General features: G+C 45.4%; 1 protein-coding gene and 1 pseudogene across 1 annotated transcript; one reads left to right on the forward strand and one right to left on the reverse strand.

Moving 5' to 3' along the window:
- Positions 1–6,585, reverse strand: LOC123841224 (uncharacterized; annotated as a pseudogene).
- BCL7B (BAF chromatin remodeling complex subunit BCL7B) lies at positions 6,449–25,743 on the forward strand. The gene is made up of 6 exons (XM_045875548.3): positions 6,449–6,675; positions 9,678–9,753; positions 21,105–21,201; positions 23,398–23,568; positions 24,311–24,390; positions 24,653–25,743. Exons 1-6 carry the CDS (start codon positions 6,584–6,586, stop codon positions 24,743–24,745), a joined length of 609 nt encoding a protein of 202 aa, XP_045731504.1. The 5' UTR covers positions 6,449–6,583; the 3' UTR covers positions 24,746–25,743.
- Positions 25,744–26,060: the final 317 nt, after the last annotated feature.

Consider the following 26,060-nt stretch of genomic DNA (forward strand, 5'->3'; position numbering starts at 1 on the left):
CTAGCCCTCCCAGACCATATTCTTCTTCTTCTTCTTTTTTTTTTTTAAATAAGCTCTGGCCGGTTTTATTAAAGAGAAATATTTTGTGACTTGCTTTTCACCAGTCTGTTCTGGCAGGAGTCTAATGATATCAGAATCGCCTGGGTCAGTGGTGGCCAGTGTGCATGCTCTGCAGTATTTCCCACGAGCTGTGCCCAATTCAGTGTTACACTGTCGTGACGGACAGCAGTTTTGGCCAACGTGGCATAGTAGTCAATTTCAGATTTCCTCAAGGCTGGGCAGTTGTTGGCGAGGATGACTAGTTCTGTTTTGCCATGTAAGATCATTTTCAGAATCGGCTCTTACCCCAGCGTGTACGTTCCACTTTCCATAGCGAGTTGGAGCCTAGAGTTGATCGACTGCAGCGACTTTTTCTTTTCTTTTTTTTTAAAGATTTTATTTATTTATTTGAGAGAGAGAGAGTGAGCACGAGAGGGGGGAGCGGGAGAGGGAGAAGCAGACTCCCCGCTGAGCAGGGAGCCCGATGCGGGACTCGATCCTGTGACTCCAGGATCATGACCTGAGCTGAAGGCAGTCGCCCAACCAACTGAGCCACCCAGGCGCCCTGCAGCGACTTTTTCATCTTCTTTTTGGTTGCCACCTTCGTGCCTTAGGCCGAGGGAGGGCCACCGCCAAGAGCAGTGGAGAGATGGCCAGGAGAGATGTTTTGTTTTGTTCTTTTTTTTTAAAAAAAGATTTTATTTATTTATTTGAGACAGAGAGAATGAGAGACAGAGAGCATGAGAGGGAGGAGGGTCAGAGGGAGAAGCAGACTCCCCGCTGAGCAGGGAGCCCGATGCGGGACTCGATCCCGGGACTCCAGGATCATGACCTGAGCCGAAGGCAGTCGCTTAACCAACTGAGCCACCCAGGCGCCCCAGGAGAGATGTTTTGAAGCCCTCATTGCACCTTCCATTTTTGGAGCTCTCAAAGAATTCCAGAAGGTTCACTGTCCCTGCTTGCAAAGGCACAGGGAGTCCTTCACAACCCCCTATAGGTTTCCCTTACTCCTTAGGACTGGTTCTTGGGCCTCTATGGCCTTACAGAGGAACACAGCTCCAAAGTGCCTTTGACGGAAAGATGACCCTGATCCTGGTCCTCTGTCTTCTTTCTCAACAGGGCTTGTGACACAACCCAAGAAGGAGGGAAAAGAGAGGAACTCCAGCATAGTTCAGGCACTTCCTCCTCAAGGCTTGTCTTCAAACAGGTTTTCGCAGATACCAGTGTGGGAGATGAACACCCAGGGTTCTAGGCTGGAACCAGTGCGCATTGCCAGGTTCCTTGGGCCTGGTCATCCACTGAAGCAGCCCAGTGAGGATCTCAGCTTTTCAGGAGGTAAAATAAAAGGAGAGGGCTGACAGGGGTGAACTCAGTGCTCTGGGGGTCTGATTAAGGGTCTGATTAAGGGTCTGATTACATGCTTTGGGAACAACCGTGGAGGAGGCTGAGTCTTTAAAGATGGGTATTTGGGGGCATCTGGGTGGCTCAATCGGTGAAGTGTCTGCCTTCGGCTCAGGTCATGATCCCAGGGTCCTGGGATCGAGTCCCACATCCGGCTCCCTGTTCAGCAGGGAGTCTGCTTCTCCCTCTCCCTCTGCTGCTCCCCCTGCTTGTGTTCTGTCTCTCTCTGTCAAATAAATAAATAAAATCTTAAAAAAAAATAAAAAGAAAGATGGGTATTTCAAAAGGAGGATGGCGAGAGGGGAACAGGGAGCAGGTCTTGTTTAGCTGGAACTGAATACAGGCGGGAGCAGTGGCACTGGAAACCAAAAAGTATTTCTGCCTGGAAGGCACTTTGTAGTTTACAAAATTCACCCACTCCCCACCTCATCAGGTCCTAAGTGCAGCCCTGTGAGGTATGAGGCCATTGTTGGTGAACTCGTTTCCCAGAAAAATAAAACAAAAAGCAAAACAAGGGGCGCCTGGGTGGCTCAGTTGGTTAAGCAACTGCCTTCAGCTCAGGTCATGATCCTGGAGTCCCGGGATCGAGTCCCGCATCGGGCTCCCTGCTCAACAGGGAGTCTGCTTCTCCCTCTGACCCACCCCCTTCTCATGTGCTCTCTCTCATTCTCTCTCTCAGATAAATAAATAAAATCTTAAAAAAAACAACAACCCCAAAACCAAAAAACAAAAAGCAAAATGAAACTGGGATTCAGAGTGGTCAGGTGACCTATGCAAAGCCATGGCACAAGTATGTGGCCAAGCTGGGACTCCGACCCCGGCTTCAGTCTCCTGGCATTCTTTTCCCTGTGACCAGGGTCATACTGGGGGACCTGAGTAATGCTCCAGTGTGAGTTTGAACTGAAGTGATGGGGAGCCACAGCAAGGATTTTAGAAGAGCTGTAGTTGGGGCGCCTGGGTGGTGGTTGAACGTCTGACTCTTGGTTTCACTTGGGTCATGGTCTCAGGGTTGTGGGATTGAGCCCCGAGTCAGGCTCCATGCTCAGTGGAGAGTCTGCTTGGGATTCTCTCTCTCCCTCTGCCCTCCCCTGCCACCATGCTCTCTCTCTAAAATAAATAAATCTTTAAAGAAAAAAAAGAGCTGTGATTATCATAGGCGTGCTGGGCCTTGGGCACGTGTGCTGGTTAAGGGGGACTGAGCACTGCAGTGGGGCTACGTCGCTCTGACAGAGAAAGTGGGGTGCTCTATGGGTCACATGGACAGGGCAGCAAGGGAGAGCACAGCTGATGTGGGCCCTGTGGGGAAGAATGGCGTTCATTCATTCATTCACTCATTCTTCCAATCTCTCTTTAGTAAGTGCCTTCCCTGTGCTAAGTGTCATGCTAGACATTGGGGATGTAATGGTGAACTTGACCACAGGGTTCCGACCCTCACAGAACTAACACTTCAGGGGACAGCGGATCATAAGGAGCAAATGAACAAGTACAAGAACTTCCAATTGTGGCTAAACAGGATCTTCAGGAACATGAGGACGTACACCCAGTGTCATGTGGTCTTCAGAGTGGCTTCTCTTGCTTGCCCTGGAAATCCCTGCCCCTGAGTGTAATGCAGACTGTGTTCAGGGTTCTGTGGGGGTTCAGGGAAGGGAGGCATCCTTCCTCCTGCTCAGAGTGACCTGGGGAAGGCTTCATAGAAGAGGATGCATTGAGGTTGGGCATTCATTCAACAAATATGTAATGAGCACCTACTGAATACCAGGCTCTGTTTTATTTTATTTTATTATTATTTTTTTAAGATTTTATTTTTAAGTAATCTCTATACCCAACATAGGGCTTGAACTCACAAGCCTGAGATCAAGAGTCGCATGCTCTACCAACTGAGCCAGCCAGGCACCCCCAGGCTCTGTTTTAGATGCTACTAGGGATAATCATTGAACAAAATGAAACAGATCATGTTGTACCATCTCAGAACTACTGAAAAGAGGATTGGTAATAAGCAAGGGAGACAAGAAAAATAGTATTTCAGGGGGTGATGAATGCTCTGGAGAAAAATAAATTGTGGAAGGGGGATAGTGAGTGGAGGGATGGATACTACATTCTTTGATAGGTGGCTAGGAAAGGCTGCATTGAGAAGATCACATTTGGGGGCGCCTGGGTGGCTCAGTCGTTAAGCGTCTGCCTTCAGCTCAGGTCATGGTCCCAGGGTCCTGGGATCGAGCCCTGCATCGGGCTCCCTGCTCCGCGGGAAGCCTGCTTCTCCCTCACCCTCTGCCTGCCGCTCTGCCTACTTGAGCTCTCTCTCTGTCAAATAAATAGATAAAATCTTTAAAAAAAAAAAAAAAGAAGAGAAGATCACATTTGACTAAAGATCTGAAAGATGTGAGAGAGTGAGCCATGAAATATATATGGGATGGGTGTTTCAGGGGCCTGCTGTGCAAAGGCCCTGAAGCAGAAACTTTACTGGATGTTTTCAGATGAGCAAAGAAGGCCAGTATGGTTGGAGCAGAGACAACAAAGGGTAGAGTTATAGGAGGCGAGGAGGTGTGGGGACAGGTGGGGCACTGTAGACCCCTGTAGCTTTTACTCTGAGAGGGGAAGTCACTGCCTTGAGGGCAAGTTGCCCAAGGCAAGGTCTGGGCTGGCTCATCTCTGTATCCCCCTCAGCATCTAGCACAGGGCTTTCACCTAAAAAATATCAAGATGCAATTTTTAAAAATTTTTAAAAGATTTATTTATTTTAGAGAGAGAGAGAGAAAGGGGGGGTGCAGAGGGAGAGGGAAAGAATCCTTAAGCAGACTCCCCGCTGAGCATGGAGCCCGACACGGGGCTTGATCCTAGAACCCCAAGACCATGACCTGAGCCGAAATCAAGAGTCAGACACCTAACCAAATGAGCCACCCAGGCACCCCAAGGTGCAATGTTTTTTAAAGAAAAGGATATCAACAGAGGGCATTTGTGTGGCCCGTGGGGAGTAGTCGGTAGGTACCCACTTTGACCATTCTCTTATGCAGAGAGCTCCAGTAGAGATGAGGTGGGGAATACGACTTGGTGGACAAAGGTGGGCAGAAAACAGGGAGCTCATTGGGTGTTCAGGGCAGGGGATGGCCTGAGGACAGTGGCTGACTAGCAGGGTGGGCTGGAGGCGAGATGGATGTAGGATGCTAGTGTACTGCTGGAAGGAGCAGTGGGCCTTGGAGTAGAGAGAAGCTATAGGCAAGAACCCTCAGCGAGGAGGCTGGCCAGCACTTGGACAAGGGAGAGAGAGAAGTTAGATATAACTGCAGAGGTTGTTGAGCTGTGTGCCTACAGGAGGGGATCTGTGAACAGTATTGGGAGAATCCTAGAGAGCTGGCTTCTTTCAGGACACTTACCATGTTCTGCCTTGTGTTTTCTTTTCCTCCTGCTTTCCTTACCCTCACCTCAAGGGCAGGGAGTGTGTCTTACTCATCTTGGCATCACACGGTATCCTGTATGCTGTAGGGCATTTAACAGGTGCTCAGGCAGTACTTACATTGAGTTATTTTGGATCAGTTGGGCTTGAGAAACACATGTGCCACCTTTATCCCATTAGTTCTAGAATCATCCCTTCCCTCCACATGCTGGTTCAGCTCTTCCAGTCCTCAATCAGGTAGATGCTATTCCCGGGCCTCTCATTAGCAAGGCAGCATATGCTTATCAAATCATGTTAGTCATGAAAGCCTGAACATGGTCAGAGGCTGTCTCAAGTTCAGAGTTAGCTAGGCATTTCTCTGGGGCACACAGAAGGAAGTTTCTCTAGAGGCGAGAGAAGTAGCCACTACCAACTAATCAAAGCAAACTGTCACCTGCCTCCTTTATGTCTCCTGAGGCAGTTACTATATAGCCCTCCCTAAATACTGCAGGCATCAATAAATGCCTGTGGTGGTGTTGGGGGTGGGGGAAGCAAGGGAGCTGCACTCAAAATTAAACATTCACCCAAACATCTATTGAGCATGTTCTACAATGTGTGGACACAGGCCCTGCATGTACCCTATTTTCAGAGGTCAGCTTCAAGGTTTTATTTTCCCAGAAGCCTCTGGACACCCCTCATTTGGATTAGGGCTGTCATAGCACCTTGAACTTACTTCAGCCTATCATTTATAAAATGGCATTTTATTTTTAATTTAAAGATTGTATTTATTTATTTGAGAGAGAGAGAGAAGCGAGAGAGGGAACAGAAGCAGGGGGAGCAGGAGAGGGAGAAGCAGGCTTCCTGCTGAGCAGGGGGCCCGATACGGGGCTCGATCCCAGGACTCTGGGGACTCCGGGATCATGACCTGAGCTGTAGGCAGACACTTAACGACTGAGCCACCCAAGTGCCCCATAAAATGGCATTTTAAACACCTGTTTTCTGGTCTGCATGTTCTTCTAAACTGGAAGCTCTTTGAAGGCAAAAACCCAGATTTTGTCCTCAGCATTGACCACATAGCCTTGTACAATGCAGGCACCACTCGGTTAACGACTGCCGAATTAAATCAGACAGTGCTGTAGAGTGCTAAGTGTGTAACCCGAGAATATCAGGGGAAGGCTCCTCTGAGCTGGATCTGGATGTTAGAAGAGTAAGTGGTCAGTTCACCAGGTGAAGCGATGAGAGAATTCCAGCTAGGGAATAGGTGTCTGCGAAGTTCGGAAGAAAGGTGTGAAATTCTGTGGTTAGAGCACAGCAGTATTATCTGGAAAGCAAGGGCGCTGGAGATGAGAGGCAACAGAACCAAGCACCTGTTAGGGTCAAGTGCCTAAAACATAGGTAAAGGCAGCACCCATGGCCAGAAGACAAAGGTCCCAACCTCCAAACCCCCTGAGAGCCAGGGACCCCACTGTGAGCGCCTCGCACCTCGCCTGTCCCGCAGCACGTGCCGCCCGCCCGCCGCGTACCCCGGCCTGCTCGGGGGCCGAGGGGACTCCCGGGGCGCCCAGGGAGGGCCGCCCGGGGCGGGGCGCGCAGGCGCGCTGAGGCTTCGAGCCCCAAGAGGCGGGCGGGTGCGCGCGCTTCCTCGCGCACGCGCGCACGGAGGGGGCGACGGCCGCGGTGACGCTGCTGCGGCGGGCTGGCGGCGGCGCGTGAGGCGCGCGATTCCCCGTGTCTTGGGAGCAGTGTCCCGGCCCCCGCCGCTCCGCTGCCGCCATGTCGGGCCGGTCGGTTCGGGCCGAGACCCGCAGTCGGGCCAAGGACGACATCAAGAAGGTGATGGCGGCCATCGAGAAAGTGCGGAAATGGTGAGGGGTCGGGCCCGAGGGAGCCGGTGGAGTCGCCGGCCCAGGCCCAGAGGAGGGCGGACTGGCTGGCGGGGTGGGAGCCGACCCGCAGACGCTTGGGGGGAGGGGGGGAGCGGGGGAAGGCGGGAGGAGGGTGCAGCTCGCGTCGGCGTGAGGTCAGAGGGCGCGCCGACTGCCACCAATCAGGGGGTCGCCCGGCTCGCGGGCCCGCCCACCTGCCGGAGGGCCGCGCGTCTCCCGGAGGGGCTGCCGGCTTCCGGCAGCGCTGGGGCTTCGGGGCTTTGGTCGCGCGCAGGACCCCGCGGCTTCCTCCCCGCGGCTTCCTCCCCGCGGCCGCGGGTCTCAGGAGCCTTTCGCGTTCTCAGCTGCTGCGTATAACAGCTAACAATCTCTGGGGGGTTCCCGCGGGCCAGACCGAGCGCTCTATGTATTAACTCGTTTTAAGTTTGGTGAGAGCTCTTGTGACGAGAGCAGGCGTGGTCATCGGAATGTAAACCCCTCTCTTTCCCCCAATACTGGCCCACACGGAACCAACTGTGTGGCTTTCTTTTTCTTGGGGCTGCGAGTTGTTGGTGAAGGAGTCGAGACCTACCCTCATTTGGAAACGGCGGGCCGGTTGACCGCCTATTTTGTATCAGGAACTCCGATGCATTATGAACAGCCAACTGTTTGCTCCAACTTCTTGAGTCCTTTTCTCTGGCTGACTACTAGTAATCGTTTTAAAACCCAGGTAGGGGTTAGCTCCCTCCAGGAAGCCTTCCTTCCCAAGACCTCCACCCCCTATAGGGGCATCATTACCTTGGATTTTTTTTTTTTTTTTTTTGCGTGTTTATTTGTTCATTTCCCCGCAAGTTCTTTCTCTTTGTATATAAGGGTTTTATATGTAGTTGGGACTCCTACATATTAGTTAAATAATTAATGATTTTTTCCCCCTCCAAATTTACTCCTCCTAGGGTTTTTAGGTGAAACCTCAGAATCACCACACCTTTCTTTTCTGGCCATCTCTGCCCACCGAGCCTAGACCAGATGACCATCCTCTCTCACCTGGAACTCTTAGCTTGCTTCATTACCCAGTCTATTTGTCACATTGCACTCAGTGATTTCACTTTTCTCAAGTGTAAATATTATCGAAGTACTCCCCTGTTATAGAAACAATGCTTCGGTGACCTCTTCTTGCTCTTAGGTTAGAGACCAAAGATGGTGCTTGCTGCCTCACCAGACTGGCTCAAATTGCCCTCTTTCCGGGGGGTTGCTGGCTGACATGCTGCCTGACATCCTCTGCCCTCTCCTCCTCCTCGCCTAGTTAACTCCTAGCTCTGTATAAAAATGCTTTCTCGAGGGACACCTTTCAAGATCCCTAATCTAAATCAGGTCCCCTTCATAGAACTTCCCACAATTGTATTAGATTGAATCATAAGACATTTCCTATATTTGACTTTTTAACTTAACAGAAGTGGCAATTTGATGTGGTTAAACCTAATGATTAAGTGACTATGAAATGAGTTGTTTGATGTCAGTTTCCAACTGGAATGAGGCTCTGTGAAGCTAGGAACTGTACATCTTGCTGCCTGCGTGCCCAGGGTCTAGCACAGGGTCATGTATAGTATTTGTTGAATCAGTGAGGAAGTGGAGTGGTCTGTCCAGGAATTAATTTCAATTTCCTAAGTCTGTGTTCATTCTTCTTTCTGTTTGCTGAACAGCATCATCAATATCAGCAGTCACAACAGTTTTTTTTTTTTTGCTTTTTTGTAACCTCACATTTGGAATTGACAAGTTCAGAAGTCATACTTCAGACTCCCCAACTCTGCTTGTCCGTAATCTAGTCCTTATTCAAGAATGTCACTTGCATTTCCCCAAATAGGGCAAATTTTTTTTAGGCTTATTTTTTTTAAGGCTTATCTCAAAAGTAATTTTCTCTGTAAGATAAAACCTTAAAGCACTCTTTTCGTGGCCCAGTCTTCACCTCTTTCAGAAACCAGTGTAAGACTTAGAAACATCTTATCCTGGAAGGGAAAAATGGCAGGAGTGGGGGGGAATTGGAGGGAGAGATGAACCATGAGAGACTATGGACTCTGAGAAACAAACAGGGTTTTAGAGGGGAGGGGGGAGGGGGGATTGGTTAGCCCTGTGATGGGTATTAAGGAGGGCACGTACTGCATGGAGCACTGGGTATTATATGAAAACAATGGATCGTGGATCACCACATCAAAAACCAATGATGTATGGTGACTAACATAACATAATAAAATTAAAAAAAAAAAAAGCATCGTATCCTGCACCTGTGATTATTTCTAAATGGAATCATGTTTCAACATAGAGTTACACAGGAGTCCTAAGAATTCTCCTTCTATGCCATAGCCCAGTTTTACCGTCTTTCAGCCTACTTTTCAACTTCCTTATCACCTTCATGTATCACAATGATGTCCTTACTTAGTTTTTTATTCCTATGTGCTCCTATGTGGGACCGTATCTTACACATTCTTTATCTCCTGTAGGGCCTTGTATAACAGGGCTTTATAAATATCAGTGGAATTGAATAAATTTTTGAAAAATAAAGAAGTAATGCCAGGTAGATACCTGAGTGTGAAAATGTGCTAGTACTCAATATGGGTGTAGTCTGGGAGGTAAAAAGAGCTTTGGTACACTGAGAAAAGGCAAGTTTCAGAGCCAAAGGAATTTGATAGAGAAGTCTTTCTGGAAGGGATGATTTTGCAGGGTAAGGTATAGGTATAATTGGATGGGAAGTAAGTTTAGAAGGCATTTAAGATTGAAGGAGCTTGGGGCACGTGGCTGGCTCAGTTGGAAGAGCATGTGACTCTTGATGTCGGGGTTGTGTGTTTGAGCCCCATGTTGGGTGTAGAGATGACTGAAATGAAATAAACTTAAATTAAAAATTTTTTTAAGAGATTGAAGGAATGATCGATCTGCTGAGAAGTAGAAAATCACATTATGAACAAAAAATGTTTCATTATTTTCGGTTTTAAGAAATGTCTTTCTTTCAGGGAGAAAAAGTGGGTGACCGTGGGTGACACGTCCCTTAGGATATTTAAATGGGTTCCTGTGACAGATAGCAAGGAGGTAAGTGTGGAAGAAAATCAAAACAACAAAAAGGTACTGTTTACTTCCTTTTGTTCTTTCCTTGATTGTCTTTTAATTATAAAGGAATTTATTTCCCAAAATGGAGTTGAAAGTACTTAAAGGCACCCTGTGTGGTTGATCCATGCAAAGCCTCTCTTACTTTATTATTTCTCCCCTTTATTCCCTTTTCTTAACCCATTCCTTTTTTCTAAGGCTTGGTGAACCACAGCCTAGGGCTGCTCCTTGTGATTGTCAATGTGGTTTTATCGGAACACAGCTATGCCCGTTGGTTTCTTTATTGTCTGTGTCTACTTCTGAGTTATAATGGCAGAGTTGAGTAGTTGCCATAAGACCTACACGCCTGCAAAGCCTAAAATATTTCTTAGCTGGCCCTGTAAGAAGAAGCTTGCTAACTCCTGCTCTTATCTGATTAGCTAGCCACTATAGTGTATTCTCTGTGTTTTATATGTATATATACTTTCCTAATTCCTCTCCCATGCGTTTATGTGGATAGCTGTGTGTTCTTGAAAAATACATAGCATTGGAGCACATGGGGGGTGCAGTCAGTTGAGCGTCCAACTCTTGGTTTCGGCTTGGGTTGTGGTCTCAGGGTTGTGAGATCGAGCCCTACATCGGGCTCTGCACTCTCTGTACAGTCTGCTTCAGATTCTTCCTCCCTTTCCCTCTGCCCCTCGAGCTCGTGCTTGCACGCTCTCGCTCGCTCTCTCTAAAATAAATAAAGAAATCTTTAAAAAAGAGAAGGAAAGAAAAATACATGGCATTGTATCATGTTTGTATTTTAAAATTTATAGAGCATTGTGCTAAAAACTTCTGTTTCTTTTCTTTTGTTCAACGTTGTTTTTGAGAACTGTCCACACTTCTGTAATTGTAAGTAGAGTTACTACCTTTGAATCTTGCATTTCATTCTCTTATATGCAGTGGCCACATTTATCTACACCTTCCCTGAGCGATAAACACCCAGATTGTCTCCAACTCTTTTTCCCTAATTGTTTTCAAAAAGCTCAAATATAAAACACATACAGAAAAGTATAAAAAACATAAATGTATGGTATAATGAAGAAACATAAAACTAGCACCCTTGTAAAAACCACCCAGGTCAAAAAACAGCATTGCCAACTTCCTGAGACCTGTTTGACTTCTCCCAGCTTCCCCTCCCTCGCCAGAGGAAATCTCTCTCCTACTTTTGCTTCTCTTATCACTTCTCTACTCATTTGTAAACACTTTTAACTTTATATAAACAGCATCATCTGTCTATTTTTGTGTGTCTTCCTTTTTTTGCTCAGTATTATGTTTGTAAAATTCATCCATGTTTTCTTTGGAGCCATTTGTCCCTTTTCATCGCTGTATGGAATTTTATTATAGGCCTGTACCATGATTTACCTCTCTAATTCTCCTGTAGATGGATATTTGGATTACTCCCAGTTTAGGGTAGTAGGAACAATGTTCCTGTGAACGTTCTTATTCAGTATATGGGCCAGCAAATGCATGGGTTTTCCTAGGATATATTCTTAGGAGTGGAATTGCTGGGTCTTAGAGTATGCGTATGTTGACCTATAGTAGCTAATGCTAAACTGTTTCTCAAAGTGATTGTACCAATCTGTATTCCCACCAGAAATAGGAGAGTTCTCATAGCTTCGAATCCTCATCAACATTGGTATTGTAACTTATATGTAAAAATATCTTGTGATTTTAATTTGCTGACTAAGTATGTAGTTACCAACAAGTTTGAGCACCTTTTCAATGTTTAGGATTGAACCCTTGGGATTTCCTGTTTCAGGAAATGCCTCTTTAATCCATTTGATTATTTTTTCCTTATGACTTAGTAGGAATTCTCTGTGTTCTAGATACAAACCCTTTATTGATTATATACTATCCCAATCTTTTTCCATTCCACGGCTTGCCTTTGCACTTTCTGTAGGCTGCCTTGAATCACAGTTGTTAATTTTATTATTATTATTTTTTTAAAGATTGTATTTATTCATTCGAGACACAGAGATACAGAGAGAGAGAGAGCATGAGCAGGGGGAGAGGCAGAGGGAGAAGCAGGCTCCCCGCTGAGCCAGGAGCGGGACGTGGGGCTCGATCCCAGGACTCGGATCACAACCAGAGCCAAAGGCAGATGCTCAACCATCTGAGCCACCCAGGTGCCCCACAGTTGTTAATTTTAATGTAGACAAAATAATCTTTTCCTTTATAGTTAGTACTTTTAAATATCTTAAAATCTTTTCCTTCTTCAAGGCCACAAAGATAATCTTCCATGTAGTCTTCTACAAGTTCATTATTCAGTCCCCATTTGTAACATACCTGGCATTGATTTTTGTGTATTTTGAAGTAGGGGCCCGATTTCATTTTTTTCCACCTGGATGTGCATTTGTCCTGGCGCCATTTATTGAAAAGACTGTTTTTTTTCCTCCCGCTCTGTAGAGCCACCTTTGTCATATTTCAAGTGTCTGAATATGGGTCTGTTTCTGTGTGTTGCCTCCAGGTTTTTGGGAGCACAGATGACTGCACTGGACATCCCTTACACCATTGTTCTGGATGACTTGTGGGGCAAATACCCAGGAGTGGGATTGCTATTAAGGGTGTACATACCAGTTGTTGTTTTGTTTTGTTTTGTTTTAATTTTTATTTATTTATTTTTAAAAGATTTTATTTATTTATTTGACAGAGAGAGACACAGCGAGAGAGGGAACACAAGCAGGGGGAGTGGGAGAGGGAGAAGCAGGCTTCCCGCTGAGTAGGGAGCCCAATGTGGGGCTCGATCCCGGGACCCTGGGCCCATGACCCGAGCCGAAGGCAGACGCTTAACGACTGAGCCATCCAGGCGCCCCACCAATTGTTTTTAATAACTGCTGCCCGAGAGACGCCTGGGTGGCTCAGTCATTAAGCGTCTGCCTTCCGTGTGGGTCATGATCCTGGAGTCCTGGGATCGAGCCCCATGTCGGGCTCCCTGCTCAGTGGGGAGCCTGCTTCTCCCTCTCCCGCTGCTGCTCCCCTACTTGTGTGCTCGCTCTGTCAAATAAATAAATAAAATCTTAAAAAAAAAAAAAAGAAAAAGCAACTGCTGCCCACTCTCTCCCCAGAAGGGCTGCACCAGTGTAGTTAGTACTTCCCTGGGAGTGCCAGGGGCTTCCCATTTCTACAACTTCACCAGCATTTGATATTATCAATCCTGCCAGGCTGCTAGATCTCTTTGTTTATTTTACATTTCCCTGATTACCTTTGAGGTGGATGATTTCATCTCTTCAGGTTTCCATTCAGATTTCCTTTTTGAATTCATTTGGATATCCTCTTCTCTGATTTCTTTTGCGTATTTTTGTTTTGGGTTTCCTGTCTTTACCTTTCTGATTTGCATGGATTCGTTGATATCCTAGACACAGAAAACTCCGGTCAGATTTGTACCTTGCAGATATCTCTGTCTGACATGTTGCCTGTCTGATAACTTTGTCAGTAACAGGCCTTTAATTTTTTTGTGTCAAATTAATCAACTTTTTCTTAAGGTTTTTGCTTTTTGAGTCTTGTTTCAGAATTATTCTCCACTGCATGGTCATAAAGAATGTCTCCCTCTCCTGCTACGTTTTGTATATATTTTTTAATGATGGAGATATGAATCTAATTTTAATTTTCCATCATACAGAGAGCTATTTGCCCTAATACTATTACTAAGTAACCTATCCTTTCTCTCTTGATTTGTGATGTCATCTCTGTTGTGTGCCATATTCATATCTAGATGTTTTTGAATTCTCCATTCTGTTTTGTTGTTGTTTATTTCTTCCTGGAAAGTGTATTAACTCCTGGGCTAGTGTGACTTTTATTTATAATATTATATTAAATTATACTTAATTATATTAATTTATATATAATTTATCTAAATTATAAATTTAGTATTTATTAAGTAGGACGAATTTTCTGCCTTGCTGTAGGTTTTTGGGAAGATAGCCTTTATAAAATAAAAATTCTCTTCTCTTTTTAGTTTTCTAAGATTCATTAAAAATTATGAATAGATGGGTGCCTGGGTGGCTCAGTTGTTAAGTGTTTGCCTTTGGCTCAGGTCATGATCCCAGGGTCCTGGGATCCAGCCCTGCATCAGGCTCCCTGCTCAGTGGGAAGCCTGCTTTTCCCTCTCCCACTCCCCCTGCTTGTGTTCCCTCTCTCTCTGTGTCTCTCTCTGTCAAATAAATAAATAAAATCTTAAAAAAAATTATGAATAGATGTTGGGCTTTATCCAGCATGCAATTTTCCTCCTCTAATCTGTAATGTATTAGTATGGTGAATTATATTAATAAAGCATCTGATGTTGAAACTTTTACATTCTTGTATGCCTAAGAGAAATTCTACTTGGATATGCTTTCTTTTCCCCCCATAGAATGTGGTGTTTAATTCACAGATACTTCATTTAAGATACTTGCATCTGATTCATAAGTGAAATTGGTCTACAGTTTTCTTTTATTATGCTGTCTTTACCTTGTTATGGTATTAAGATTACATTCGCCTCCTAAAACAAATTAGGCAATTTCCCCTCTTTTGATTTCTAGAACAATTGGTATAAAATGAGAAAGTTTGGTAGAAGTCACCTTTAGTACTTTCTGGGCCTTTGGTGGAGGGATGTTAACTATCATCATGGTAGCTTTAATGGTGATTGATGCATTTAGGTTTTCTCTTTTTTTTGGTACTTATTTTGCATTTTATATATTTCCTAGAAATTTATCCAATGCAAATAGGCCATTGGTTCTTTAATAGGGTTCAGTGCTAGGTCCTCCCCTTTCTTCATTTCCCCAGTTGTGTCTAGAAATGAGGCAGGGCACTTTTCGGTTGGCCAGTAATGCTAACTCGGGCAGTGCATGACTCAGTCTTGTATAATGAGGAATTAATTGGCCTGTTCAGATGCCAGCAATACCCTGAACACTGATCAGAGTTGTCACATGTGTTGGTATGTAGTTATTTGTGCTTTTCTTACGTACTTTAAAGTCTTTGTTATATTGGTAATTATTTTACCTCTTTCACATGTTGTGTTTTTTCCATAATGTGATCTGGTTTACTGTCTCTCGTAAAGTCTATTTAAAAAATGTTTTGGGCGCCTGGGTGGCTCAGTTGGTTAAGTGTCTGCCTTGGGCTCAGGTCATGATCCCAGGGTGCTGGGATCGAGTCCCACATTGGGCTCCCTGCTTCTCCCTCTCCCTCTGCCTGCTTGTGTGTGTGCATGCCATCTCTCTCTCTCTCTCTCTCTGTGTCAGATACATAAATAAAATCTTTAAAATAAAAATAAAAAATGTAATTTTTGTTGATCTTTTTTTTGTTTGCTTTGTTCTCTATTTCATTAGTTTTTGCCATTGTAATTTCCTGTTTTGTTTTATTGGGTTTACTCTGTTGTTCTTTTTCTAGCTCCTTGTTTTGAACTTAGCTCTTTTTTTCTAAGTTTTTTGTTTTTGTTTGTTTTTTTTACTTTCCTTCCTTCCTTCCTTTCTAAGATTTTCCTTATTTGACAGAGAGAAAGAACACAAGCAGGGGGAGTGGTAGGCAGAGGAAGAGGGAGAAGCAGGCTCCCCGCTGAGCAAGGAGCCCAGTGTGGGACTCGATCCCAGGATCCTGGGATCATGACCTGAGCTGAAGGCAGACACTTAACCCACTGAGCCACCCAGGCGCCCCTTTTTATACTTTTTAAAAGTTTTATTTATTTAAGTAATCTCTGTGCCCAACGTGGGCCTTGAACTCCCAACCCCAAGGTCAAGACTCACTCGCTCCTCCGACTGAGCCAGGTGGGCACCCCTTCTTTTTTAAAAAATATATTTCGCTTTTGGGGTGCCCAGCTGGCTCACTCCTTAGAGCATGCGACTCTTGATCTCAGGGTCGTGAGTTGAGGCCCACATTGGGCATAGAGATTAGTTAAAAATAAAATACATTTCACTTTAGTCTTCTCCCAAATTTTGACATATATGAATGTCAAAATGTCATTGATAGTGTAATTAAGTTTTAAGTTTTTCATAAGTTCCTCTTTGGTTTCCTCTTTAATCCAAAGTTTATTTAATAGAATGTTTCTTTTTTTTTTTTTTAAGTATAAGTGCTGCCGAAGCAAGCACTAATAGAATGAATATTAATTTCTAGATATGTGAGATTGTTCTTTAACTATCTTTTTAAAATTGGTGTACTGGGGAACCTGGGTGGCTCAGTCGTTAAGCGTCTGCCTTCGGCTCAGGTCATGATCCCAGGGTCCTGGGATCGAGTCCCACATCGGGCTCCTTGCTCGCCGGGGAGCCTGCTTCTCCCTCTACTGCTCTGCCTGCCGCTCCCCCTCCTTGTGCTCTCTCTCTCCGACAAATAAATAAATAAAAAATCTTAAAAAAAAAAAATTGGTGTACTGATTTTATTGAATTGGTAGGATATTAGTTCTTTGGGATTATTGGGACTTTTTTTGTGATCTTGTCTGGTACATGATTGATTTTCGGACCATTCACTTGTGATTAAAACAAATACACTCTCTAGGTATGAAATTAAACAATTGAAGCATTTATTATGTTAACCCAAATCTTCTGTATCTTTGCTTATTTTTTGTATGTTTGTCCTATTATGTTTCTGAGAAGGGTGTGTGAAATTGTTGATATGTTTGCTTCTTCATGGCTGATGAGTCACTTGTCATGTTATGTTTGAAGCTCTGTTTTTGATATATTTATATGATTATGCCATTATTATGATGTCATCTTGTCTTGTCATTCATTTTACTAGTATATAATGTTCTTTGTCCCTTATATCCAAAACTTTCTCCTCAAATTCGATTTTATTTGATATTACAATTCCTACCCTGTCTTCTTTTGATTTATGTTGGATTAGTGTGTTGTGAAATTCTTTTTTGTCACCTGTTTCATGTTTTTTGTTTATTGGGTGTATTAGCATTAAGTTTCGCTGTGGGTGACAGAAAACTCAAAATAGCAGTAGTTTAAGAAGTTTATTTTACTCTTTTTCTTAATCCTCTAAGGCTAGTGCTTAGAAGCATGTAGTCCAGGGCTGGTGTGGTTCTGCTCCAGAAGTCCCCAGGGCCCAGGTTTCTTCCAACCTTTCTGATCCTTTTTTTTTTTTTAAACTTTTTTAGAGAGTAATGACTCTTAATTTTAGTTTAACATACCATAAAATTTACCATCTTAGCCATTTTTAGGTGTACAGTGTATTTTTTTATTTTTGTGTTTTAAGTGTACAGTTTAGTGGTATTAAGTACATTCACCTTGTGCAGTCAATCTCTAGGCTTCTTCATCTTGCAAAACTAAACTCTATACCCGTTAAGTAACTCCCCATTCCTCTGCTCTAGTTTTGACCTTGTATTCCAAGGTCAAGATCCAGCCATTCATTCTACACATTTAGGCTCTTCTAAGTAGCAGAGGAGTGGAAGGATGGGCCGATAGAATTTTCATGAATGTTAGTAGGAGTCTCCTAGAAATTGCCTCGGGACATATATATTTACTATGTGTGTTTGTAATAGCTTGTATGACATCTAGTGGCCAGGAAGGCTGGGGAAGTGTGACCAGATAAAAATTCTATTAATATGGACAAGGATTTTTACCATAATACACTTTTTTTCTCTCTTTGCTTCATGATGGCTAGACAAATTTTTCTTTGCTGATTTGAAAGTTCTGCATTCTGTTTTCGTTTTTCTATTGCCTACCTCTAACTTAATAAGACTTATACTTACTGGGCGCCTGGGTGGCTCAGATGGTTAAGCGTCTGCCTTCGGCTCAGGTCATGATCTCAGGGTCCTGGGATCGAGTCCCGCATCGGGCTTCCTGCTCCTTGGGAGCCTGCTTCTCCCTCTGCCTCTCTCTCTCTGTCTCTCATGAATAAATAAATAAAATCTTAAAAAAAAAAAAAAAATAAGACTTATACTTACTATTCTTCCATGTCAATGTATGAAGCTTATATCAAAATCTGCGTTTAGGGGTGCCTGGGTGGCTCAGTTGGTTAAGCATCTGACTTTGGCTCAGGTCATGATCCCAGGGTCCTGGGATGGAGCCCCACATCGGGCTCCCTGCTCAGCGGAGAGCCTGCTTCTCCCTCTCCCACTCCCACTGCTTGTATTCCCTCTCTTGCTGTCTCTCTCTGTGTCAAATAAATAAATAAAATCTTAAAAAAAAAATCTGCTTTTACCCTTGGAACCTGGTAACACCCATAACACATTTTTAACCACTTCTCTTTCACCCCTCCCCCACTTCCATCCCTAACCTGTCCTTAGTTTTGACTGGAATTTCAGATCAGATATTCAGATATTTCAGTTTTTTTTTTTTTTTAAGATTTTATTTATTTATTTGACAGAGAGAGACACAGTGAGAGAGGGAACACAAGCAGGGGGAGTGGGAGAGGGAGAAGCAGGCTTCCCGCCGAGCAGGGAGCCCGATGCGGGGCTCGATCCCAGGACCCTGGGACCATGACCTGAGCCGAAGGCAGACGCTTAACGACTGAGCCACCCAGGCGCCCCCAGATATTTCAGTTTTTACAGATGTTTCTTATTTTATGCTTAGTTAGACAAAGTAAATGTTACAGATTATATACTCTTTGCACCTATTTATTATTGCTTTCTCCTAGATTCATTTCTTTTCTTCTTGTAACGTATCTTTCAAGAGTTTTGTCGAAGAGAGCTTTTGTGGAGAAAACTCTCTGAAAGTGTCTTTTTACTCTTGAAAATATTCTTGTTTCATTTTTTATGTTTAACTGATTATTTTACCTACGTCTGAAATTCTGGGTTTTCTTTCAGCATTTTGAAACTATTACTCAGTTGTTGTGCTTCTGGTGTTGCTATTGACCAATCTAGTGTTGGTCTAATTCTTGATTCTTCCTAGGTGGTCCTCTTGTATTCCTGGAAACTTAGAATTTCTTCCCTGTCTTTGCTCTCCTAGGACTTCTGTAAGAATATCCTGTGATGTTCATATCTAGCTTCGTTTTTCCCTTTCTTCTCATTTGTTTCATCTCTTCATTCTTTTCTCATGTATTCTGATTTCTCAACCCAGTGTTTGCTCATTTTCAGCTGTATCTGTTTCTCCTACTAGACTCATTCACTTAATTTTTATTTTCAACAATTACATTATTCATACCAAATTTCCTCAGTTGGTGGTTCTTCAAAACAACTTTCCAGTATCCTTATCTTTCTGAGGAGACGTACTATTTAAAAATTTTTTTTTCTTTTCTTCTTTTTTTTGGAAGAGAGAGTGCCACACACCAGTTGAGGGGGAGGGGAGAAGGAGAGAGGGAGAGAAAGTATCCTAAACAGGCTCCATGCTCAGCCCCAAGCCCAGTGAGGGGGCTCAGTCTCATCACCCAGAGGTCATGACCTGAGCCGAAATCAAGAGTCGGACACTCAACCAACTGAGCCACCCAGGTACCCCGAGACTTACTGTTTTATTTAAATTCTTGTGTCCTCTTAGTCTCCTTCTTCTGGTACAGCTTGTTCTATTTATTGTCTTTAATGGTGCTTGTTTCTTCCAGTGTCTGGCTAGTTTTTTCTGTGCACTCATTTTTTGTTCCCTGGGGACTCTGAGCTGCCTCGACTAGCAGTATGTAACTGAGGGAGGATGTAAGCCCAGGCTGTGGTTTTCCTTCCTCTTAGTGAATGTAGGTCATTGGGTGAGCTTCAGGATTCAGCCTTTCCCTCGCCCCCAGTCCTTCTTAGCCTCCCTCCCAGGGAACTCCCTAGTACCAGTCTTGAGGTGCTACCTTTATCTGGGAGCCACCATCCTTCCTTGTCATTGCCAGCCCCAGGGAGCTGGTGGGTGAAAGTTGGGGCAGCTCTGGAGCCACCCTTGATTTTTCATCTAGCCCTGGCTCTAGTGGTGCCAGTATCCACAAGGGCCAAAGGTCAGGCAGTTAAATCTCTTGGGCATGTGAATGGGGAGTGGGAGGCACTGGTAGAAAGCCTTTCTCCACTCCAACCCATTTCTCACATGTAAGTTCCTGGCCCTTTCCTAATTGAAATTCTCCCTGCCCGGGACCCAGCTCCCTTTGTGTCTCCCAAGGGCTTCTCATAGTGTTTGCTGAGGCCCCTCAGTTTATCTGCCCTCCAGTGGTCCATGGTAGAGTGCCATCTTCTAAGGTACTAGTATAGACCTGCTAGATTAGGAAAATGGGAAATTATGATCAAATCGGTGAAGAAGTGGGAAGGATCCAAGGGAGTGGGACATCACTGACGAGAGAGTAGATTGACACAAACTCTGTGCAGTGTACATTTAAAAGTTTTTGGTTGGGGGCCCCTGGGTGGCTCGGTTGGGTGTCCAACTCTTGATTTCAGCTCGGGTCATGATCGCAGTGTTGTAGGATCGAGCCCCACATTGGGCTCTGCTGCTCAGCATGGAGTCTGTTTGGGATTCTCTCTCTCTCTCCCACTGCCCCCCTGCCGCCGCTCAAGCGTGTGCTCTCTCTAAATAAATAAACAAATTTTTAAAAACTGTGTTTATGTAGCTTCTTTGGTTAAATGTGAAGTGTAATTGCATTAAAATCATGTCTGCGTATGAAACAAATGAAGAGAAAGCGGTACATGAATGTGTGCAGTTGATTCGTTGCAGAGAGGATTGAGAGTTATTAACAAGTTAAATGCATGTATAATAAATAGATGTGTTTAAAAAGTATAAATTAGTAAATTTGAGATTACCCAGATTTAAACTTTTGGCTGTTGGGATGCTCTCATTTGGAAATGTTTGGATGGATTTATTTCTTTTCCTTTGGGCTTGTTTCTTACAAGCTTGTGCTTACCTTCACACTGTTTCCCCACATGTGTAACCTACATCCTGCTTGAAGGAAATGATGTTATAGGCAGAGGTAGACATGGGATGGTCATTCTGAATGGATGGCTTGATTGGTCAGTAATCAGGCTAGCAGGGCCCCTTTGTCCTGTCACTGCTTGCGTTACATATAAAGCGACTCCTTCCTGGGTCCAATCAGAGGCCCGTGTTTTCCCTTTTTCCTGCTGTACTACCAAAACAGGAATCCTTCTCAAATGAGTACTCTGTATTTCTCTTCCATCCACATAGGGAAGGGTGGGATAGAGCATTCTGCTCAGGGCAGAAAGCAGAAGAGAACCACAGGGAGCTCTAGTGGAAGCCTGTGTATCTGCCTCTCACTTCTGAGTCATGATATTAGTGCCGGCAGGATCCATTTTACAAGATAGAGAAGAGACACTGAGGCTTGGGGACACCTTGTCCAGGATTCTGTTATTCCTTGGGTCCTGGATTCTCACACTGTTGTCGTTGTTCCTGTTCAGTCCTAATCCAGACTTCTGTGGTGTCTCACATAGTACCCTTCTCCCTCTCTGTGGGTCTCCTGCTTGGCTCTGTCATATTCCTCTTTTTTTCCTTTTCTAGAAAGAAAAGTCAAAATCGAACAGTTCAGCAGCCCGGGAACCTAATGGCTTTCCCTCTGATGCCTCAGCCAATTCCTCTCTTCTTCTTGAATTCCAGGGTGAGTTGCATCCATGTGTCTTCCTTGCAGGAAAAGCAGCACTTAGATGAACCCATTAATAACGAAAAGAATAGTTCCATGTGTCACTTCAGTGCTTGCTGTTCTGCTGGTATCTTGCTGGCACTTTACATCACGGCTTTTCATCTAAACCTCACGGCAACCCTGCAAGGTAGATGATTGGAGCTTCATTTGCCATTTAGGGAAACCGAGGCTTAGAGAGCTGAAGTTCTGTATCTCAAGGTACATAACCAGTAAGTGACAGAGCCCATGTTAGGTCCTGGCTTTCTGGATCAGAAGCTCTTTTCTTTAGATGGTATGTTTTACGATGATAGTGCCTTAGAGTGGGCTGCCCAAAGCCAGGGCCTCTCCTGTCCACTTTTAGCCAAGTTCCACCTCCTGAAACAACTGGTCTTCGGTAAATGTCCCGCCTGTGTTGGCACTGCAGTCCCAGAGAACCCTTCACACCTGCGTGGCAGCTGCTGTTCAGAAGGGCTTGCACTTGAGCTTCTTGTTTTGCCTGTGACATAAAGCAGGCAGTTATCATCAACCCTATCGAAGGAAGCCGATGCTCAGAGAAGAAGTGTTTGCCTAAGCTCAATAGTGACAGAGCTTTATTCTTTTTATAGTAAAATGCTGCTTCCGTTTTAGCGTAGAAGATCCTGGTCTTTGTAGGAGTAAAAACTAGAAAAGGCTTATGATTTTCCTTTGGGAACAAGACTGGGAGCGTGCAGGTATCCCCCCCCGACCTCTCCCCCAGCGCCCCCCCCCCAAGGTCAGCGAGTATGATAGAAGAAGGGGAATACAAGGGAACAGTTTTCTAGCTGTGTGTGGGGTGTCCAATAATCACAAAGCTCTGGGAGACATATGAGGCCCCATTTCCTCAATCTGGCCACCATCCCATCCTTTTTGTTCAGTGAACATGTCATGAACTCCTGTGTGCCAGGTACCGTGTACCGCACTGGAAATCCTGGGGCAAGTAAGCCACAAAGCCTGCCTGCAGAGCGTAATGGAAGGAAATTGGTGTGTAAAATAATGAGTGTAGGTGTGCGTAGGATACAACAGGAGCATAATAGAGAAGCTGGTCATTTCCACCCAAGGGAGCCTGGGACCCGGGGCTCACAGAGGAGGTGATGCTTGAGCTGAGTAGTGGTCTGTATCGGAGCTTTCCAGGAAGACTGGAAAGAGCAGTCCTACCGGACACCTGTGTGTGAAGCGGGGCCTCAGTGAGTCCGCATGGCTGGAGTCGAGGCTTGAGTGTGGGAGGTCAGTGGCAGTGAGCCTGGAGATCAGGAAAGATTTTGTAGGTTCTGATAGGGCCATCTGTGCCTGCCCCGGGGAAGCCCTGGAGTTTGAATTATATCCTTTGGGCAGCAGAGAGCCCCGGAAGGATTTAGAATAACTCCGGCGATGGTGTGAAGTACAGGTGGGAGGACAGGAGATTGAAGGAAGTGCAGTCGGGGGGCTGTTGCAGGAGGCCAGGCCAGAGAGGAGGCGGCCTGCCCTCAGGTGGCAGGAGAGGAAGAGATGTCAGAGTAGTCAGGCTGATCAGACTGGGTGACCGGCTGCCGCAGGTCAGGGGGAGGAAGGAGGTTTTGCCTCCTTCCTGAGTGTTTAACTCAGGTGGTGACTTGCAGCCTTCAGACAGACCTTCCCCGGTGGGAATTTCTTGGTCCTTGAGGTGGGCAGGTGGAGCCTGGGCCGCTGAAGGGCCTATGTGGCCACCTCCAGATACCACCACCCTCCTTGAGATAGCCAGGAAGGCCGGGCAGAGTTGAGCATTTTCTCCACAGCCTGTGTTGTGGGAGAGGCTGAGAGGCACCGCTGCGTCACCCCGTTCCCCTGGGTAGTGAGAAGATACCAGGTCCGGTTATAACTGGTGGGTGTACAGAAGGGGTTACCAGGCCTGTCCTGACCTTCCTGAAATATCAATGTGGCATAAACTGAAAGATTTTGGCTGCATCTGGTGCTTAGAATATATGTTGTGAAATAGAAAATGTTTAATCAACTTAGACTGTTGATCATTTGCTCTACCTTTGTTTGTTTGCCTTTGGCTCAGGGGGCATCTGAGCAGCGATCATTGCATTTGTTTGTGCCCATGGCTGCCTGAGGAGATACCAGGCCCTTGGCTCTGTACCGAGTTACTCTCAAGAAACATTACTACTCTCAGCTGTTGCCTTTGTCATGTTTGGTTTTCAGATGAAAATAGCAACCAGAGTTCTGTATCCGATGTCTATCAACTCAAGGTGGACAGCAGCACCAACTCAAGCCCCAGCCCCCAGCAGAGTGAGTCCCTGAGCCCAGCACACACCTCTGACTTCCGCACAGATGACTCCCAGCCCCCTACTCTGGGCCAGGAGATCCTCGAGGGTGAGTCACCGTCGACCCAGGACGAGCAGCTTGGAGGGGCCTGTACTCTTGAAGTTTCTTTTCTTTAGAGGAAGAGGCTAGAGAAGGTGCCCCGGCCTCACAGGCTTGAACCATCTGTTAACAGTTTGGGCTTTTTTGGGGAAGGGTTGATTTTCCCTTCTCACAGAATGAAAGAAGAAAACAACATAATCGAGCGCCAGGCTCTGTGTAAAGCACTTGTCATATTCGATGCCTGGTATAATTCTCTCAAAAACCCTGTGAAATAGGTGTTATTCCATTGTACAGACGAGGAAGTGGAGTCTTACAAAGGTTAAATTGCTTCTCTAAGATCGCACAGCTAGTAACTGGTGGAACCAGATGTCTCCAGTTTCATGCCTTCTGACTTCAGAAATTATGCTCTTTGCATTGTGTCTTGCACATTTTTTCTGATAACATATATTGCCTCTCCAGCCAGTGTTGCCCTCCACCAACGAGCCACCACATAACTCTTAGGGAAGCTCCCCCAGCTTGAGGCAGGAGGCTATGCAGTTGTACTGATCTTGCTGTTTTTTGTTTTTTTGGGGTTTTTTTTAGAGGGGCGAGGAGAGGGAGAGGGACACAGAGAATCTTAAGCAGGCTCCACGTGGAGCTTGACGTGGGGCTCAGTCTCACGACCCTGAGGTCATAACCTGAGCCAAAATCAAGAGTCGGACGCTTAACCGACTGAGCCACCCAGGCGCCCCTGACCTTGCTGCTTTTTCAGAGCCCTCCTTGCCTGCCTCAGAAGTTGCTGATGAACCTCCCACCCTCACAAAGGAAGAACCAGTTCCACTAGAGACACAGGTAAGGAACCACTCTGGGTTTTCCAGTTTCTAAAAAAAAAAAAGGACTCTGTTGATATGAATTGGACCTTATAGCATCGAATATAGGTTGGGGAGGCAGCAAGGGACGCTGGTGTCTCCAGGTTATAAGGTAGGGGAAGAAGTTTGTTTATCTGCAAGAAGATTGCAGATGTAAGCTTCTTCTGGGCTGTAATCAGGGTGGGTGGGAGGTTCTAGTAGAGAGGGGTGGCCCTATTATAATTCCATGCTCTGACTGCTCCTAGGTTATTGAGGAAGAGGAAGACTCCAGTGCCCCACCCCTGAAACGCTTCTGTGTGGACCAGCCCCCGGTGCCGCAGACAGCATCAGAAAGCTAGCACCGTCCTGGCACCCTTCGCCTCCTGGCCCCTTGCCTCTATTTATTGCATTCTGGTTCTGGCCGTGCTTTGTTGCTGGGGTAAGGGCAAGCACTGGGGTCCAGAGCCCGCACATAGGAGCCTCCTGGGCTGGAAGGTTGGACATAGGACTTGGGGTTGTAGCATCATCTTCCCGTCCCTGGCACCTGTGTCTGCTTGCTCCTGAGAAGAGGAGCACTCATGTCTTTTTTGCACCCTAAATAGGCTGGAGCATCAGCCATCCCGAGGTTCATCTGTCACCTCCAGGTAGCAAGCAGTCTCTGCTCCAGAACCTCTGGACTGAGCTGCTGGCGCTTCTACAGGAGGAAAGAGATGTGGAAGGCACCCTCTAGAGAAGAGAGTGCCTAGGTTACTTGAACTTGAATGGAGACTGTAGATTCATGAATTTTCCCATCCGGCTAGGGACCTGTGAGCTGCTGTTGAAGGCCTGGTAGAGACTTTGGAGGGAAGGGAAGGGCTCTTCTCTACACGGGGGCAGAAAAGTCTGGATAGGTTTCCTGCTGTCCTGGCACTTCTGCCCATTCCTGAGGTTATCGTGCCTCTCATGGGCTCTCCAGCTGCTGACAGTCCTTTGTCCCCTGCTATAACCATCCTCTTCCCCCAACACACACACACACCCACACACCCACACACACACACCCACACGCCTTTCCCTGTTCTCACCTGTACATTTCATTCCAGCATCCCCTGCTCCTGCTACGGTCCCCTGCCTCCTGCCACAGACTCTGCCCCAGCAAGGATTTGAGGTTCTGACAGCAGTACCCACCCCCCCACAGTACTCCTTCAGCTCAGACTTTCTAGAAAATTCCCTCTTCTTTGAAATCTGCATGTTTAATTGAACTTTGTGATTTTATTTTTTGTTCAAAAAAGTTTAAGAAAATGGAAATGGGCAACAGTGAGTGAAGACATATTTTAGCACTGAATAGCATATTTTTAAAATTAAACTATTTGAAATACGTCTTGTTGGTATTTGAGTGCTTCTTTCTTGAAGGTCATGGGGGCAAGGACTGAGTGCCTGCCAATTGTCTTACTCCCACAAAGGGATTTTCTGATAGAAATGATTTGGAGACCCCCTTTGAAATTGTCATGTAGTCTGATTTATATTTTTGTCCCTGTGTACAGTGAATTCAGCCAATGTGTGTTTGCCATGCATCCAGGTCCTTGGGAGGCATTCTTGAATGTTTTTACTTTTTTATATTGTGGTAAAATGCACATAACATAAAATTTACCATTTTATAATTTTTTTTTGTTTTATTTATTTGTCAGAGAGTGCACA

The sequence above is a fragment of the Mirounga angustirostris genome, unplaced genomic scaffold (genome assembly GCF_029215605.1).
Source record: "Mirounga angustirostris isolate CCGP_5_RB_7025 unplaced genomic scaffold, mMirAng1.0.hap1 SCAF_5, whole genome shotgun sequence".
Lineage (NCBI taxonomy): Eukaryota > Metazoa > Chordata > Mammalia > Carnivora > Phocidae > Mirounga > Mirounga angustirostris.